Source organism: Elephantulus edwardii, unplaced genomic scaffold, assembly GCF_000299155.1.
Source record: "Elephantulus edwardii isolate Elephantulus edwardi_28Jun2011 unplaced genomic scaffold, EleEdw1.0 scaffold00145, whole genome shotgun sequence".
Taxonomy (NCBI): Eukaryota; Metazoa; Chordata; class Mammalia; order Macroscelidea; family Macroscelididae; genus Elephantulus; species Elephantulus edwardii.
The window spans coordinates 3,264,948-3,280,347 of record NW_006399895.1 but is presented as its reverse complement, the minus strand read 5'-3'; the positions used below and the strand labels follow the sequence as shown (position 1 = coordinate 3,280,347).

The 15,400-nt window shown below is 37.7% G+C and overlaps 1 protein-coding gene across 1 annotated transcript in view; it reads right to left on the bottom strand.

Moving 5' to 3' along the window:
- The window catches only part of MKL2 (MKL/myocardin-like 2), a 130,212-nt gene extending 115,308 nt beyond the window's left edge, over nt 1-14,904 (bottom strand). The window contains exon 1 of the mRNA XM_006894497.1: nt 14,696-14,904. Coding sequence (XP_006894559.1) covers nt 14,696-14,849 — 154 coding nt within the window. The 5' untranslated portion in view covers nt 14,850-14,904. The remainder of the gene's footprint in view (nt 1-14,695) is intronic.
- Nucleotides 14,905-15,400: the final 496 nt, after the last annotated feature.

Sequence of the window (15,400 nt, the reverse complement as noted above, 5' to 3'; positions counted from 1 at the left end):
GTTGTTAGGTCCATCGACTTGCATATGACTCAGCGATCATATGAACAACAAACCTGAACCCTGTCCTAGTTTGTGCCGTCCTCATCATCGCTCACATATTCGAGCCCATTGCTGCGGACACTGTATCAATCCACCTTGCTGGGGGTCATCTTCTTTTTCACAGACCCCTCATTTCCAAGCATGAAATCCCTTTCCAAGGAACAGCGTCTCCTAGAAATATGCCAAAGTATGAAACATAAAGCTTCACCATCTTTGCCTCCAAAGACTACTGTGGCTGCACTTGTCCGAAAATCTATCTTTTTGTTCTTTTGTCAGTCTGGGATAGTCAGTACCCTTCTTCAACATCACAACTCAAAGCATCAATTCTTGTCCTGTCATCCTTAGGTGACGTATATGCAATGGCTCACTGTAATAGTCTCTTAACTGTGTTATATTTAAAAATTTTATAATAAAAGTTAGAAAACATAGGTAAAAGGTCTGAACTTTTCACACAAACTGTCAGAAAGCACATTAAAAAGTACTCAACATCATTAGTCATCATTCTGGAATCAGTGGGCTGTATCTTCCAATTTTTCAAGAAAACTGACATGCACAGCTTGGAAGTGGCTTCTCTGTTTTGCACAGAAAGCAAATGGTACTCTCATTTCCACTTTCAAAGTTTTATCAGGCCATGATTCTTACTTTCAACTGCATGGAAGGAGAAACTGAAAACATACAGCTTTAACTGCAGAAATACAACGCTGCTTGTCATTTCAAGGAAACCCTTCAGAGGCAGGAAAAATTTTAAAAAGACACAGATTGTCTGGAATAAAACCAGCGAACACTATAAACAGTTTACAAACCACAGAACTGAAAAGCTACATATACGGGTTAAGCACAGGTTCAGGTTTACTGTGAAGATTAATGATTGATTAATCACCATTTTATGGATCAGAAAGACAAACAACCATGTATTCAGAATCTTTTAGCTGGGTGAAAGCAATTTTATCCTAACGCAGAATAAACAGGAGTGTCTGAAGATGGAGAGACAGAAACAAGGTGGAAAGGGTGAGGAGAGGAAATGGGAAGGACAGTTTTGGTATTGTGCACCAGAAGGCAAAGGGAACAGCATGGAAATAGATGTGGAGTCTCAAGAGGGTTAAATGTATGGCAGAGATCTAAGCACTCGACAAGGCTGGCCTACAGGGGACAGAACAAATCTCACCGAGTTCTAGTAGAAGCCTACAAGGGGAATGAATTGTGCATATTATGGAAGAACTGGGCTAAGCTGTTTTCTAAAAGGGTTCTACTGGTTGATGTGACCATAAATTGCTCCACAGGGAGCTCTAGTGGCTTAACCGTAATGAGCTGCACAACTAACCCAAAGGATGAGGTTCAAATCTACCAGCTGCTCTGTGGGAGCAAGAAGGGCAGTCTCCTCCCCGGCAATTTACAGTGTCTGAAAACCTGCTGGAGGCTCAACAAAGAGTCAGTTTCGACTTGATGGTCTGTGATGACAACAATGGAAACGAGAAGAAAAAAAAATCCATTTCTATTTTTCCATAGCAAAGAGAGAAATGACTTACATGACTATCAAAAAAGGAATCATGTTTTAGTTCTTAAATGTCAATTGTTTATTATGAAATAAATTGACGTACTGGCAAATCTCAATTACAAAACGGGCAAAAGACATGGAAAGAATTTTCAGAGAGGAAGATATTCGAACGGTCGGCACATGAAGAAATGCTCAAAATCACTGCCAGTAAAAGAGATGCAAATCAAAACCACAATGAGATACCATCTCATTCCAGTAGCGGTGGCAAAGTTTAACAAGACAGCAAGTAATAAATGTTGGAGAGGGTATGGTGAGATAGGAATTCTTATACATTGTTGGTGGGATTGTAAAATGGTACAATCAGTTAGGAAGGCAGTTTGGCGCTTCCTCAAAAAGCTGTACATAAAAAAAAAAAAGCTGAACATAGAAAATCAGCAGCTATTCCATAGCTTGGAATGTACCCCAAGAAAATGAGAACTGCAGTTCAAATGGAGACTTGTACACTGATGTTCATAGCAGCATTATTCACCATTGCAAGAACATGGAAATAGCCCAGATATCCAATCACAATCAAATAGATTAAGAAATCATGGTACATTCACATGATGGAATACTATGCAGCACGAACAAGCAATGATTTTGTTTTATGAGAAAGCACAGGTAGCTAAGAAGGTCAAAATATAAGTGGACCAACAAAGAGTGAGATCCCTACCTGACAGCAGCTTGATGGAACAGCACATCTGGTCCAGATGTCAGTGCTTCTTGAACTGAGTCCATTCTGCCCACGTGGGCCTTACATGAGCCTCATGCCTACAAGTACTAGTAGAGACTGATCCTTTATGTCCCCCAGCCCACCGGGGCTTCTCAGCTATTACTCTACTTCTTTGTACAAACAAACAAGCAGATAATGAACACAACCGGGGATTCTACTGTTCATAAGCAAATAAATCATCAACAACAGAATAAAATGTCATTTGTTTCTTAAAAAATGAGACTACCACCACCAAAAGCAATAAAAACAATACGTAGAATCTGGTTTGAAGGTTATGAACTCTGTAAGTAGACCAGTACAAAATAAAAAAATTTGACAACTCACAGAACTCTCAGAAATAATAAATGTGCAGACTTGAAAATACCACTGGGCATCTGTCTGCTCCTTACAATGGAGGATTAAAAAAAATAATAATGTCATTTTAAGCCAGAAAAAAAGAAACAACAACCCACAATATATATATAGAGGAAAATCTATATTAAGAAAATTAATAATTTTTCACATCTTTAGGTAAATATTACTTTATTAGTCTTGGCTTTAGAAAAAAAGACAGCATTTGTATTTTGTATTTTTTACATATCATATTTTATTTACATTTTAAATATCAGTCAAGCAACATTCTCTAATACATTCAGTATTCCTTGAGACTATTATTTCATTTATTCTTTGAAGGAAACTCCCTACAGCATCCTGATGTTCTGACAGGTTATTAGAACAAAATAAAATTAGTATTATTTTTACTACTAGTTCTTAGAAAGATGAGGTCATACATCAATTTTATTAGCTCATTTTCCATGTTTAAACACTCAAAAAACATATTCTTACAACACAATCAGATAATAAAGTCTAACAAATTTTTTATAATGTTAAGACTCTTATATTCTCACCCCCCATTCCGGTAAATCTAACCCTTCAAATATGGAATGTTGTACACTTCTCAACATTTCCTATGTGCCATTCATGGGCCCCAGGTTCAGATAGCTATGAGGGATGTTAGCATTTAAGGTTAATTAAAATCCCAGCTAAATCCTAACTGCCCATTTCCTTATGGTGTTCAGGCTTCAATACTCTGGTGGTCTACCCAGCTCATTTGTTTTTAGCCCTGTATTCTCTCTTTTTTAATTTTTTTGGGTTTCCCCCATTCACACTGTATTTCTTATGATCATTCCCATACATTAGGTCTTAAAAAATGAATTACCATTTATATATGCCCACTATTACCCCATTTTTTTCAGATCCCCACTGGATCTTTATTTTTAAAAGAAATTTATAGTAATGCACTGTAACTCATTTTAAAGAGATTCAGATTAACAGAGGGACGGGGGGGGGGGGTGGTGAGAGCCCAACAAAACCAAAACAACTTATAGATCAGTCAATTCTACTAATCTTCAAGCCTCATCTAACTGCCATTATACCAAGATTAATTTCACAGAAGAATGTTATAAAACGCTAGATTTATTCCTATTTTCATGTATCTCAAAGGTCACTGTGAAACAAGTAATCATATATACTCACATACGTACAAACCTGTATGTAGTTATTTTAAGACTATTTCTGAATTCAGGAAGTTTTTTAAATAAGTAGGTTAATAATGAAAAAATCTTAATTGAGGAATGTAATCATGACATTGATTTCCTGGAATCAAAACCAAAAAGAGAACGACTTTAAAAGACAACTCACAGAACAAGAAATCGCTTTCAACATAACAAGCAACTGCTTTATTACTCAAGAATACCAAAGGTCTTTCTGCACAGAGCTTATCATTGACATCACTTGCTGTAAAAGAGTCTCAGTGACCATATCTACTATCTTAAATCTTGTCAGAACAAGTACATAAGAAGAAGAAAAACCTATAAATCAGCCCTTGATGATAGAGGGTTTGTTTAGGAGTTTACCAAATGGAATGCCCCTGCTGGAATCCCTTCAAGTAGTCTGTGAAAATGTCAGAACGGAGTCTGTTTTGGAGGTCATGGTCCCTAGAGAGCTCTGAGTTTTGGCCTGTTTGTCTTTTCACATGCTTTACTATTTGAAAACCATTCCTTGTAGACACTGACTGATGCCCAGGGAATGTGAGGATTGTGGGAACTGGCAGTACCCGCAGGAGGGACAAACTTCATGGGAAATCAGTGCCTACCGCGTCTGCCCTCTCGCGCCTGCACCAGATAAGCTCCTCTTCAAATGATGTATAGGTGCATAGGGAGATTTTGGGGAATCACATGCTATTTTGAATTCTTTACAAAGACATACTTGTGGAAAATAAGGGCAAAATCTGGTGAGACAATAGAAAGAAACATCCTGATGGAAAATCTGGAGAAGTCTATTCACTTATTATGAACCGAAATAAATAGTGTGTACTTCAATTCTGTGTACAAGTAGCAAACATTTTATAAACTCCTATGTTCTCTCCGCTTGATTCATTTGATCTTCACAGCAACTGTGGAAGGCAGGTACTAGAATGAAGCTCACTTTGCAGACGGTCAAACTGAGAGGAGGGAGAACTAATCTACCCAGGTTCACACAGCTAGTGATGGTGTAGCCAGGATCCAGATGCAGACGGGGAGGGTCTAGAGCTAGTGCTGCTAATACCAAGCACCATGTGTACTGCCTCCGTCATTGTGTTTTAACATCCAGTGTTCAATACTGGGTACCAACACTACGCAGTAGGGAGTTCAGGAGGCGTGGTCTGCAGAGAGCTCCTAACCTGGACAGGCCTCTGGTGGTCTGAATACACCGTGGGTTCGCAGAGAGAAAGATGGACAATTTCCTATGTGATTCACGGCCTCTGAAACCCAATGGAGGGTCAGCTATGAGTCAGTGCCAACTCCACTGACACTGCGCACTCCATGCTTCTAATATTTCATGCATATGACAGTGACTTTAACCATTTCATTTAAACTTTGCAAAAACCTCTACACAAGCTCTAACATCATCCCTGCTTCTGAACGGCCTGCGTGGCCTGATGACCACAGGTATCATGACGGAGCAGAGCCTGGGTTGGCTCTACAGCTCTCTGTCATTTGAAGCAGAGTCTTCTCAGTGAGTTCCAGGAAGTGTCTATTACTTATCTGAATTTCGTCTGAGGAATTACCACAAAAGGTGTATGTGTCTAACAGTTTTATAAGAACATACTACATATTGAAGTGCCACACTGTACTCCAAAAACAAAAAGGCTTAAAACTGGGGAGGAATTTTAGCTTGTAACACATAACAACTGCTCGATAAATGTTTGCCAAAAATAAGAAAATGTATCCTTATCTTCACCCTTGAAATACTCATTTCTAATATTTTGAGAGATCTGAGTATTCTGGCAATGCCAAATTATGACAGTTTAATCAAATAAGGTGACTGATTGACTTCTTAATGCTGTCGGGATCAAGGTGTTGCTAGAAAGCTGGTCTTTGAGCTGTAGCTCAAGTGTGCAGACAGCACTGACAAATTCTAACCCTTGTCAGTTTTAAAATGTAGCCTATAAGAACCAAAGGCAGGTTGTGAGTCAGGCATTTGTTACTGTTGTTATGTCTTTATTAAACACAGAATACATATGGTAAAAATTTACAGTGGCAAAAACAAACACCCAGCTATTAGCATTTTCTTAATGAAAACGATGACACAAATGACCAAAAAAGAGTAATTTGGGCTTTAAAAAAGAGAAAAAAAGTTGGACTACTGACTTGGAGCAGATTATCTGATGCAACTATAAACACATTAACACACAGCTGCCAATTCTTGAAAAAATAGGAAGATACTGCATATTCCCAATTAAAAGAATTCTTTTTGAGACTAACAGAACCTGAGTTGCCATTTCTTTTTCCTGTGAATTATGAGGGGAGAGTCTAGCTGATTGAGGGATGTCTGGTAACGTATCCAAGCAGAATGTGTTAAATAGTAATATTAATTTGGATCAATGGGAAAGTCTCATTGGTTAATGGCGGTGGACATTATCTTCCATTCTTTCTGTTTCTGCTGCCCAATGAATAGCGCAAGGCAAAAGTGATGATGAGATATTAGAGCACATGACGTCACGAGGAAGGGCACCAGAGACATATGGGCTAAAAAGCTACTATACAGAGATTACGACGGGCAGACTGTGACACAGAGAGCTTCAGAGACTTACCCGTGCTCACAGTCTGAGTCTGCAGAGGAGGCTGGAGTCCTGACTCCCAAAAGACTACACTTCCTGTTAATAACATCAAGGCAGCGCGTGAGAGCAGGAGAGCCAACAGTAGGGATTAGTTAAAGGAGTCAGAAAACAGTAAGCATGATATTCAAGACTACGTCTGAGTGATTATTAATCACACATCAAACTGCTAATTCCAGTATGCTTGCTATTCTGCCATATTTGTCCTATTGTTTCCTTTAACAGTAACACTGTATTACAGATGCCTTAAAAGATAACTTAGATATGCAGATGTAAAACAGTGCAAGCACTTAAGGAAACCAGTTTCGCGCTTCCTTAGAAAATTAGGAATAGAAATATAATTTGATTCCGCATTCCTGTTGCTACATATATATCCTAAAGAAATAAGAGCTTCGACACAATATTACATACACACACCCATGTTCACTGCACAATTATTTTCAAGAGCAAAGAACTGGAAACAACCCAAATGTCCCTTAATGGACGAATGGCCAAAGACATCACAGTATAGTCAAACAACGGAGTATTAGATGTCACTAAAAACAGATCAAGAATTCCTGAAATACTGTACACCACAGATGAATCTAGAACCAATTTTGCTGAGTGACGAAAGTCAGTCACAAAAAGGACAACTATGGTGTAAGATCACTAATAGGATAGGAGGACAAAGTAGTAAAAACAGTAAATAAAACTGGATGAAGACAGTGACTGACGAGACATTATGATTAATACTAATCAAGTACAACTGATGTTATAAAATAGAATGGCTAGGAATCAATTAACAAAAAAATCAGCATGATTTATAAATTTGTAGTCATATGAAAATCAAATAAATAGATACACTAAAGGTGGAAAATCTCATAACCTAAATAATAATGCAAGGGGGTGAAACCTCCAGGAATTTGTTTTTCTAGTATACCCCTCACAAACTTGCCAGGCTCTATTAGAGGTCTAAGGGGCCCTGGTTGCTTAGAGTATAATGTCGAGGTTGCTAACTTCAATGTCAGTGGTTTGAATTCACCAGTTCTCTAAGGCAGAAAGAAAGATGGGCACATTATGTGAGTAATTGGGTTTAACTTTATTGTACATGTGAAAAATGTTTAACTGGAAAATGATTTGTTCTATTTTGACAATAAAAAAACCCTTAAAAATGTTAGAAATGTGACTAGAGAAATGAATATTCAAAGAATATGTATTCATCTTTTGAGATTTAAAATAACTCCTAAAAGCATCAAAACCATTATCTCTATGTATCACTAGAATTTGTATATTAATTACCCTGAGAACAACTATAAATACTCAAGATCGTATGTATGTGAACAGCAAAGTCAGTGACAAGGTCACATGGCAGAAAACCATACATTTTCGACCTTTTTTTCTTCTTCTCTCCTTCGTGTCTGGACTATACAGATCTATTTCCTTCCTATTTACAGCCTGATTGCGCAGGAGAAAACCAGGACTTTGCTCTTTCCCTCACCAATCTCCATTAGGATGTACAGGTTGAGGTACTTGTACTATTCTAAGGAACACCATCTTACTCAACACCCCCCACTCTGCACAGTACCAAAGACAGTAAGTCTAAGAGGTTAATGAGGAGAAATGTTTTCAAAACATTTGAAAAGAACAGCTGTAAACCCATGAAATGGATTTCCTTTGGCTGGGTGCCAGGGCTAAGTTTACTAAACTGTTTACAGATATATTGATACAGGTATTAACTCCAATGCAAAAAGCCACCTTGTGCTCCCAGTGTGCAAAAACCTCTTAATTACTTTTTGTTATGTAAACAATCAGTCAGGAACACATTAAGAATCAGTCTAAAATTGATCAGTCATAGATCTAAGAGACAGAAAACACTAGGAAAAAATTACCAGATAAGATTATAAACTCCAAAACATAACTGCAGTAACCAGTAATGCCAAAGTTACAAAAGTAACACATTTTCTCTCTATTTAGGCCTGAAACATACCAAGTAGTTCATAGTAAACAGATACTGTTTCAGAAAGCCTCTTAATATTGGAAGATATTAATATAGATAGTGGATACTTGTTTGATATCTTCTTGGTATTCATTCTACATCGACTTGGTACTACTGGCTTCTTCTATATCTAAGGTCACACATAACTGATTTCTCATCTTCAAAATGACTGGACTTGGAAATGTACCAAAAGCATTAAAAAAGAATGCTGTTTTTAAAAACTGAAATCCTTATCAAGTATCTGTGTAATTTACAATAATACTGGTCATCAGTTAAAAGCTTCACTTTGCCACCTTCGCCACACTTTCACATTTATAGGACATTGTGCCTGACCGTTCCGTGGTCTCACAGATGACTTCCTGAATGAAAAGTCCCTCTCTCCAGGTCCTGTCAAAGTGCAGGTACAAAGAGCTCCAAGTGTAGGGGTTCACCTGGAGGTAAGCTGTGTCCATCCACTATGCCACTATGCCCTGCCCTGCTTTTAAAAGGTATAGTCCACTTAATTCATCGGAACTTTTCCTATCTGAACATCCAAAGCACTCTAACTGCTTTTCCCTGTTTTTCTGAGATGACCACCTGAAGGAACCTTACTCATATAAATAGTTCTACTGTGTGTATAAAATGCCAAAAGGAAAATCCATTTCAAAATAGTTATATTAACTAGTGTTTCTGTATATCCACTTTCCTTTATGAAGAACGAACTTATTGGGGAAAATGACTTTCCTAAATTGTTGCCTTACTCTTGAGGTGCTGCTGGCTGTGGAGTTATTTCAGCTACTTTCATGGATAAAGCAAATTCCACACTTTACAGAGAAAACACCTTTTATAGTCCAGTGGTGGGAATGTTTTGTCATCTGATAATATTGCTAAGGTAAATAGGTTAAAGAAAAAAAATCAAGGAAGGGCCTGGAATCATTACGTAAATACAAACTGAGGTTATATATATATAAGGTTTGTTTATAAACTATTTGATGAGGTAGTGCTCAAATTGAAATACCTCAATTTCCTCCCAAAAGAAAACAAGACATGAATTTAAGTAACAATATGACACAAACACCAAGAAAACATTTACATTCCATTATTGGTCAAACAGTCTAAGTGGTATTGCACCAGTCAGTCCATTTACTGTACAGAGGTACTGTAGTTGCTGTGAAGCTGAACACTGTGACACTGATGTGTCAAATGTGATAATGGTTACTCATGGTGGACCGTGTTTGGTGGAGCTCCCCGATTAAAACAAGCTTGGAAGCAGAAGCAGCATCCACTTCTGAAATAGCTTGCCTCCGAAAACCCTATGAACTTGGAAAAATGATGGAAGTTATACAAATGTTCAGGTCTTTTGTTCATAGGGTTGCTAAGCGTCACCTATGACTTGACAGCACTTAACAATAACAACAATTTTAGAATATCTAGTTTGTAGGGAGCTCTGGTAGTGTAGTAGGTAAGGAACTGCACTGTCAACTGAAAGGTAAGTGGTTCAAATCCACCAACTGCTCAGTGGTAGAAAGCGAGGCAACCTCTTCCCATGCAACTGATAAGCCTTTGAAAAGCTACTGGAGGGTCAACTATGAGTTAGTTCCAACTCAACCGCATAGAACAGCAACAAACAGTATTTATTGGTCATTAATTTTTAGGCTGACATCTTTATTTGTATCTGAGCTGATTTAGACATTAAGACCTAAAGCCAAAAAAGGTAAAATGAAAAAAAAAAAAATCATTAAGTTAAGAAAGGTCAAGGTTCTTTGAAAAAAAAAATCATTATGTTAAGAAAGATCAAAGTTCTTTGCATCTAAGTATTATTTGATGTGAACATACTCTGCTCCTGTACCAGCACAGAAGACCTACATTTCTCAAAGTGGAATTAGGATTCTTTTCATGCATCAGGATTTGTATACAAGTATCATAACACAGAATTTACTGTATACAGTAAATGATATGGTGAGGTTTTAAGTCTCCTGAGATGCTTTATTAGAAAAGAGGGAAGTTTCATGTTTGAATCCTTCACAGTGGTTAATATTAGGAGATTTCCTTCTATTTACTTATACAAAAAAGTATTTATGGGGAAAAACATTAATTTAAAGGCAAACTTTATTCAAAGGATTTGAGCTGCTTTTTGAGATATTTTAATAAAATAAAAATTAATACCCTAATTACATATGTATTAATGACCTTATAATGGAAGTCTTGGATGTAATCAATGAGAAGATCAGGAAAAGTGATTTGTGAATGCCTTTCTTATCATGAAAGAACAAAAGGTATTCTTAAAGACCCAGTCAAATATTACATTCCAAGGAAGAACATGTAACAACAGCTACTGTGGGAAGAGTAAAGGGCTGAAGGTTAGGAAGGTGTCTCTGTGAAAGAAGCTCGGTTCCATTCCATTCTAAAACAGAAACCACAGCAGCATAAAAAAATCTGTGAGAAATACAAAATACTGGATTATGCTGTAGAGACTATGAATACAAGCCAATTCAAAAAATTAGTCCTGCTCTTTTGAGAATGGGTACTTGTGGTTGCCTCGTGAACCATCATACATGCACTTAAAACCTGCGTCAAGTCAAACAACAATGAAGACATGTCCTCGAATGTTAGATGAGTGATTTAAAAGGGTTCTACTGATGGTTAAAAAAAGAGAAAAAGTCACAGCACAAGAAGTTTCTGGAAATTTAATGGTGAATAAAAATCATATTCTGTATTATCACACTGCTTGGTATTAACATGTTTCTAATCATGTACATATAACTAGATGAGTAACTGAAAAACTGGACCATCTAATCTACTTCCCTAAAAGGCACACACAGTAACTCTGGCAAGTGAAAAAGGTGCGGTGGATGAAGTAAATGACCACAAGTTAAATTTTCCATGCCTACTTGCGATATAAGGTCATTTTTCTAGAGCAATTGGCTATCCCAGTTTTATACCAGCTTAACTCCTACTTTAAGAGGAAGAATCTGAGTATTATACTGGTCCAAGTGCACGCTCTAAACTTGATCCTCTTTAGTCCTATGCTTGTTGCAAAGTGTGGCTCTATCTGCTCAGCAACTGTGTAAGACAACAGTGAGATTTCTCATTCATGGGCAGCGCTAGAGCCCATAGTCTACCGCAGGTGCCCGAGGCTTTGACTGCATCTCAGCTCAGCTAGACTTCACGCCAACTAAACAGGTCAAGGGCTATGTCTGATGATAATTATCAGGTACAAGCCAAACATATCTTAACTGAATGGAAACATGCACTAAAGAATTAAGACTTGTAGTAAATATCTTTTACAGGCTGTCCTTGGATTACTGACACATTCCATTTTCCTAAATCTGTCTTTGAATGGAATTTGTATGTACATAAGAATTTAGATTAATCAGTTTGTTAAATGTTTGTCTTAGCATATACTGTGCCTTTCTATGTATAAAAAAACACATTAGAGAAATACTTCCAGATAAATTCAAACATTTTAAACACACAATAATAGTAATAATAATATCATTTTGATACATGCGGTACTTTTTTACTTGGAACCACTGTAAAATTTTAATATAATGGGCTTTTGGGGGTTGGCTTATAATGAAGTATTAAATGTTGTACCTGAGTCAGAGATCATAACCATGGGAGTCATGGCTAAAGCTAATAATGAGAATGGTGGGGAAAATCTCAGGAACCAGAAAAGTACGCAGCAAGGAACATAAAAACATTGTCGGGAAACAGTTTCCGTACTTCTGGCTTTAAAATGAAAATGAAAAAAGATATTTGTGAGAGTAAGACTCATCAGAACTTTGGAAAGAGCAGCAGTTCCACCTGAAAGTCTTAAGTTTGACTTCCCACTATTTATATTTAGTGCTATATGTGTATTTTAGCATTATCTTCTATTTGTTACTCTGTATGTTTTACATGTTAAAAATAACAGTGTTATTATCAGTCTATTTTCTTTTTTTTAAATAATGCTGTGTATAAAACAGAAAATATCAATATAATATACACAAAGATGAATTAGCCAAATTGAGAAGAGTCATACCATTCTAGAACCATAGGGATATTAGTATTAATAAATACTCAAGTAAGAAGGCTTTAATTTCTTAGTGACCATTCAGATAAGGTTACAACACAACACAGTGGCAGAGGGGACAAAGCAGGAGACTCCATGCTAACAGCCTCTGTTCTTGGAATCCGCACGGGAGCTACTTTCCTGCCAGCAGAGTGTGAACCCTAAGCTTGTGCTAAAGGTGGGGACGTCAAAATTTATTTCCAAAATTAATACTGCTGGAAGGGACAATGGTGTGAGCCCAGAAGGGCTATCACTCGGCATTCCTGCTCTGAAGCCTTGATCCCACTGAGCCTGAACGTCTACCAGCTTTTGCCCATGTATGCAGCATGTTCCTTTCTACTCTTCTCTTTTGGATGGTTCTCTGATGGGAGGTGCATAGCGAACGACAATTTTGTTATGTGAAGACTGTCTCATCTTTATTTAGTCACTGCCCTTTTGCGTAATACAAATGTCTTCGTGTGTCATGTGGGAGGGAAAGATGTTCCTAGCAGCAAGGGCTGGCTGATGTTCTCAACATTTGACGGGGACATGGTCTCAGGTCAGGCCCCCTAATGTGTCCCCTTGCAGTGTCCCCAGGAGTGCTGAGGCACCAGGGTGCTGCTTTATCACATTCTTTTTAGTGTTGGATGATTCCTCACCCAGAAAGTGATACACTGAAAGAAAGCAAGGTAAGTAGAAGGAGCCCAGGTGGTACGGCAGTTAGGTGCTTGGCTGCCCGCTGAAAGGTCAGAGGTTTAAATCCACCAAACACCTCACAGAGAGAAAAGACTTGGGCATCTATTTCCACAGAGACCACAGCCTGAGGAACCCTGCAGGGGAGCTCATCTATGTCCTAAAGTGTCGCTGTGTGATGAGATCAATTTGAGGGCATAAAACAACAACAGCCTATTTGAGTGGAGGGAGTAGGAAGACTGGTTCTGTATTTTCATTTTACTGCAGGTTATGGGATGGGGTTGAGATGGAGAGAAGAAGAGAAATCTGAAAGTGGCAAGATTTCTCTTTGGACTAGATTTTTTAAAAACCCCAAAAACAAATTATATGATAAAAAAAAAAAATATTAGCTAGGATGTGTTGCTACTTCCAAAAAAGAACCTGGTGTTCTTTGTAGCTTTGCCTGTTTCTTTTTTTAAGGATCATTTTGGTTTATTATTTTGAAAATATCTTATTGAAATACAATTTACATTCATAAACATTATGAAACAATTGTGAGTGGTTAAAAAGCTGTATGCTTAGGTGCGCAGAATTTTAAAACTTTAAAAAATCGCTTTAGGGCAATTTTTAACATACCTCTTATTTGAAGGTATTATAATGGAATTATTTTGTCATTTATCACCTATGGCAAGGAAAACAGTAAAAAAAAAGCTTTGGATTCAATGTTTGTCTTTGGTTTTACAAAGCAGCTTGTATTTTCAGTATTTTCTACATAATATGGTAAAATGTAGAGCAATTGCAATGCATCAATAAAATGAGTACATTTTCTGGGGGAAAAAAAGAAAGAAAAAAGCATAGAAAAAGTGGCCACTATAGGCCTTTGTCAGTTTGAGTAAAGGTACTTGGCACTTCACTATAAAGGGGAGACAGGGCTTACACAATTGCATTTTCAAATCCTTTTTGGTTTTGCATCCAAATCTACAGAAAAACTTTTACTAGTAGTAGATAAATGCTTTTTGATTGAGATGGTCTCTATCAAGAGAAATGTATTTTTATTCTACAAGGAGTATCAGTGGTACAGTGGTCAAAATGCTTCACTGATAACCTCAAGGTCAGTGGCTTGAGCCCAGTGGCCACTCAGAATGAGAAAGATGAAGAGATCTGCTCTCATAAAGACTGATAGCCTCTGAAGCCCTCTGGGACAGTTCTACTCTGTCCGCTCACCCTGAGTCAGAACGGATTTCTTGCCAGAGGGTTATCTTACATATGGTATGCATGAAAACTACTAACCTTTTATCAATAATGTACTATTGAGAATTTAAACCATTAAAAAAGATTATGTTTAAAAAAAAAAGGATTATGTTGCGACCAAAGATTATTACTGGTGAAAAAAATAAAATGAAAAGAATTTGTTAGTGAAATTCTGCCTATGAATTAGATCAGCCAGTACTGTGATGAGGTCATCCTTGGAGACAGACTGCCAAATGGAACTAACATAAACACAAAACTCACACAAACTAGACGATTAAGCTGGGCTCACAACATGTATGTCTTCAGCTCAAAGTTCCCACTAGACCCACGGGAGAACTCACCATTCTTCCTTTCGTTGAGAGGAGGCAAGTGTTGACTGGACTGCAAGGAGAGTTCCTGGAATTCATGAGCAACGGCTTCGCTCTGAGGACTTGGAGCGAGATGGGCTAACGGCCCCAACTCATCCTCAGCATCGACCGCCCCTGGGTGATCCATCGTGTCCCAGCCAGTGGCAACAGAGAGTACAAGGGACCTCCTAAATGTGGCCTGTTGAAGAGACTGTCAAGACAAAGAAAGGGTAAATAGATGGCACATTAATTTTTCTCAAACTTGCACAAGGAATTAAAATGAGAACCTTGACTTTTAGTTCAGTTTCACTGTTATATAGCTATTATCAGTTAGTTTACCCTCCTCAAGACCTTAGGGAGCTCTGGAGACTTAATGGTAAGGAGTTGTGCTGCCAACCCAAAGACAAGCAGTTCAAATCTACCAGCTACTCTGCTGGAGAAAGATGCCAGTCTCTTCCTATGCGATTTACTGCCTCTGAAAACCTGCGAGAGGGTCAGCTGTTGAGCTGGTTCGGACTCAACAGTAGATAACAACAACAAACTTCAGGTTCCTTAGCGAAGATACAGGACTAATAGACTTTCCATCTTTTAAAACACTCATACAGTAAATAAAAGTTCAAACATATGTTGTACAATTTTTATGCCACAGATCAAAGAAAATGATAGCTATTAGTGTCATTATTTCAAATTTTCCTAAGC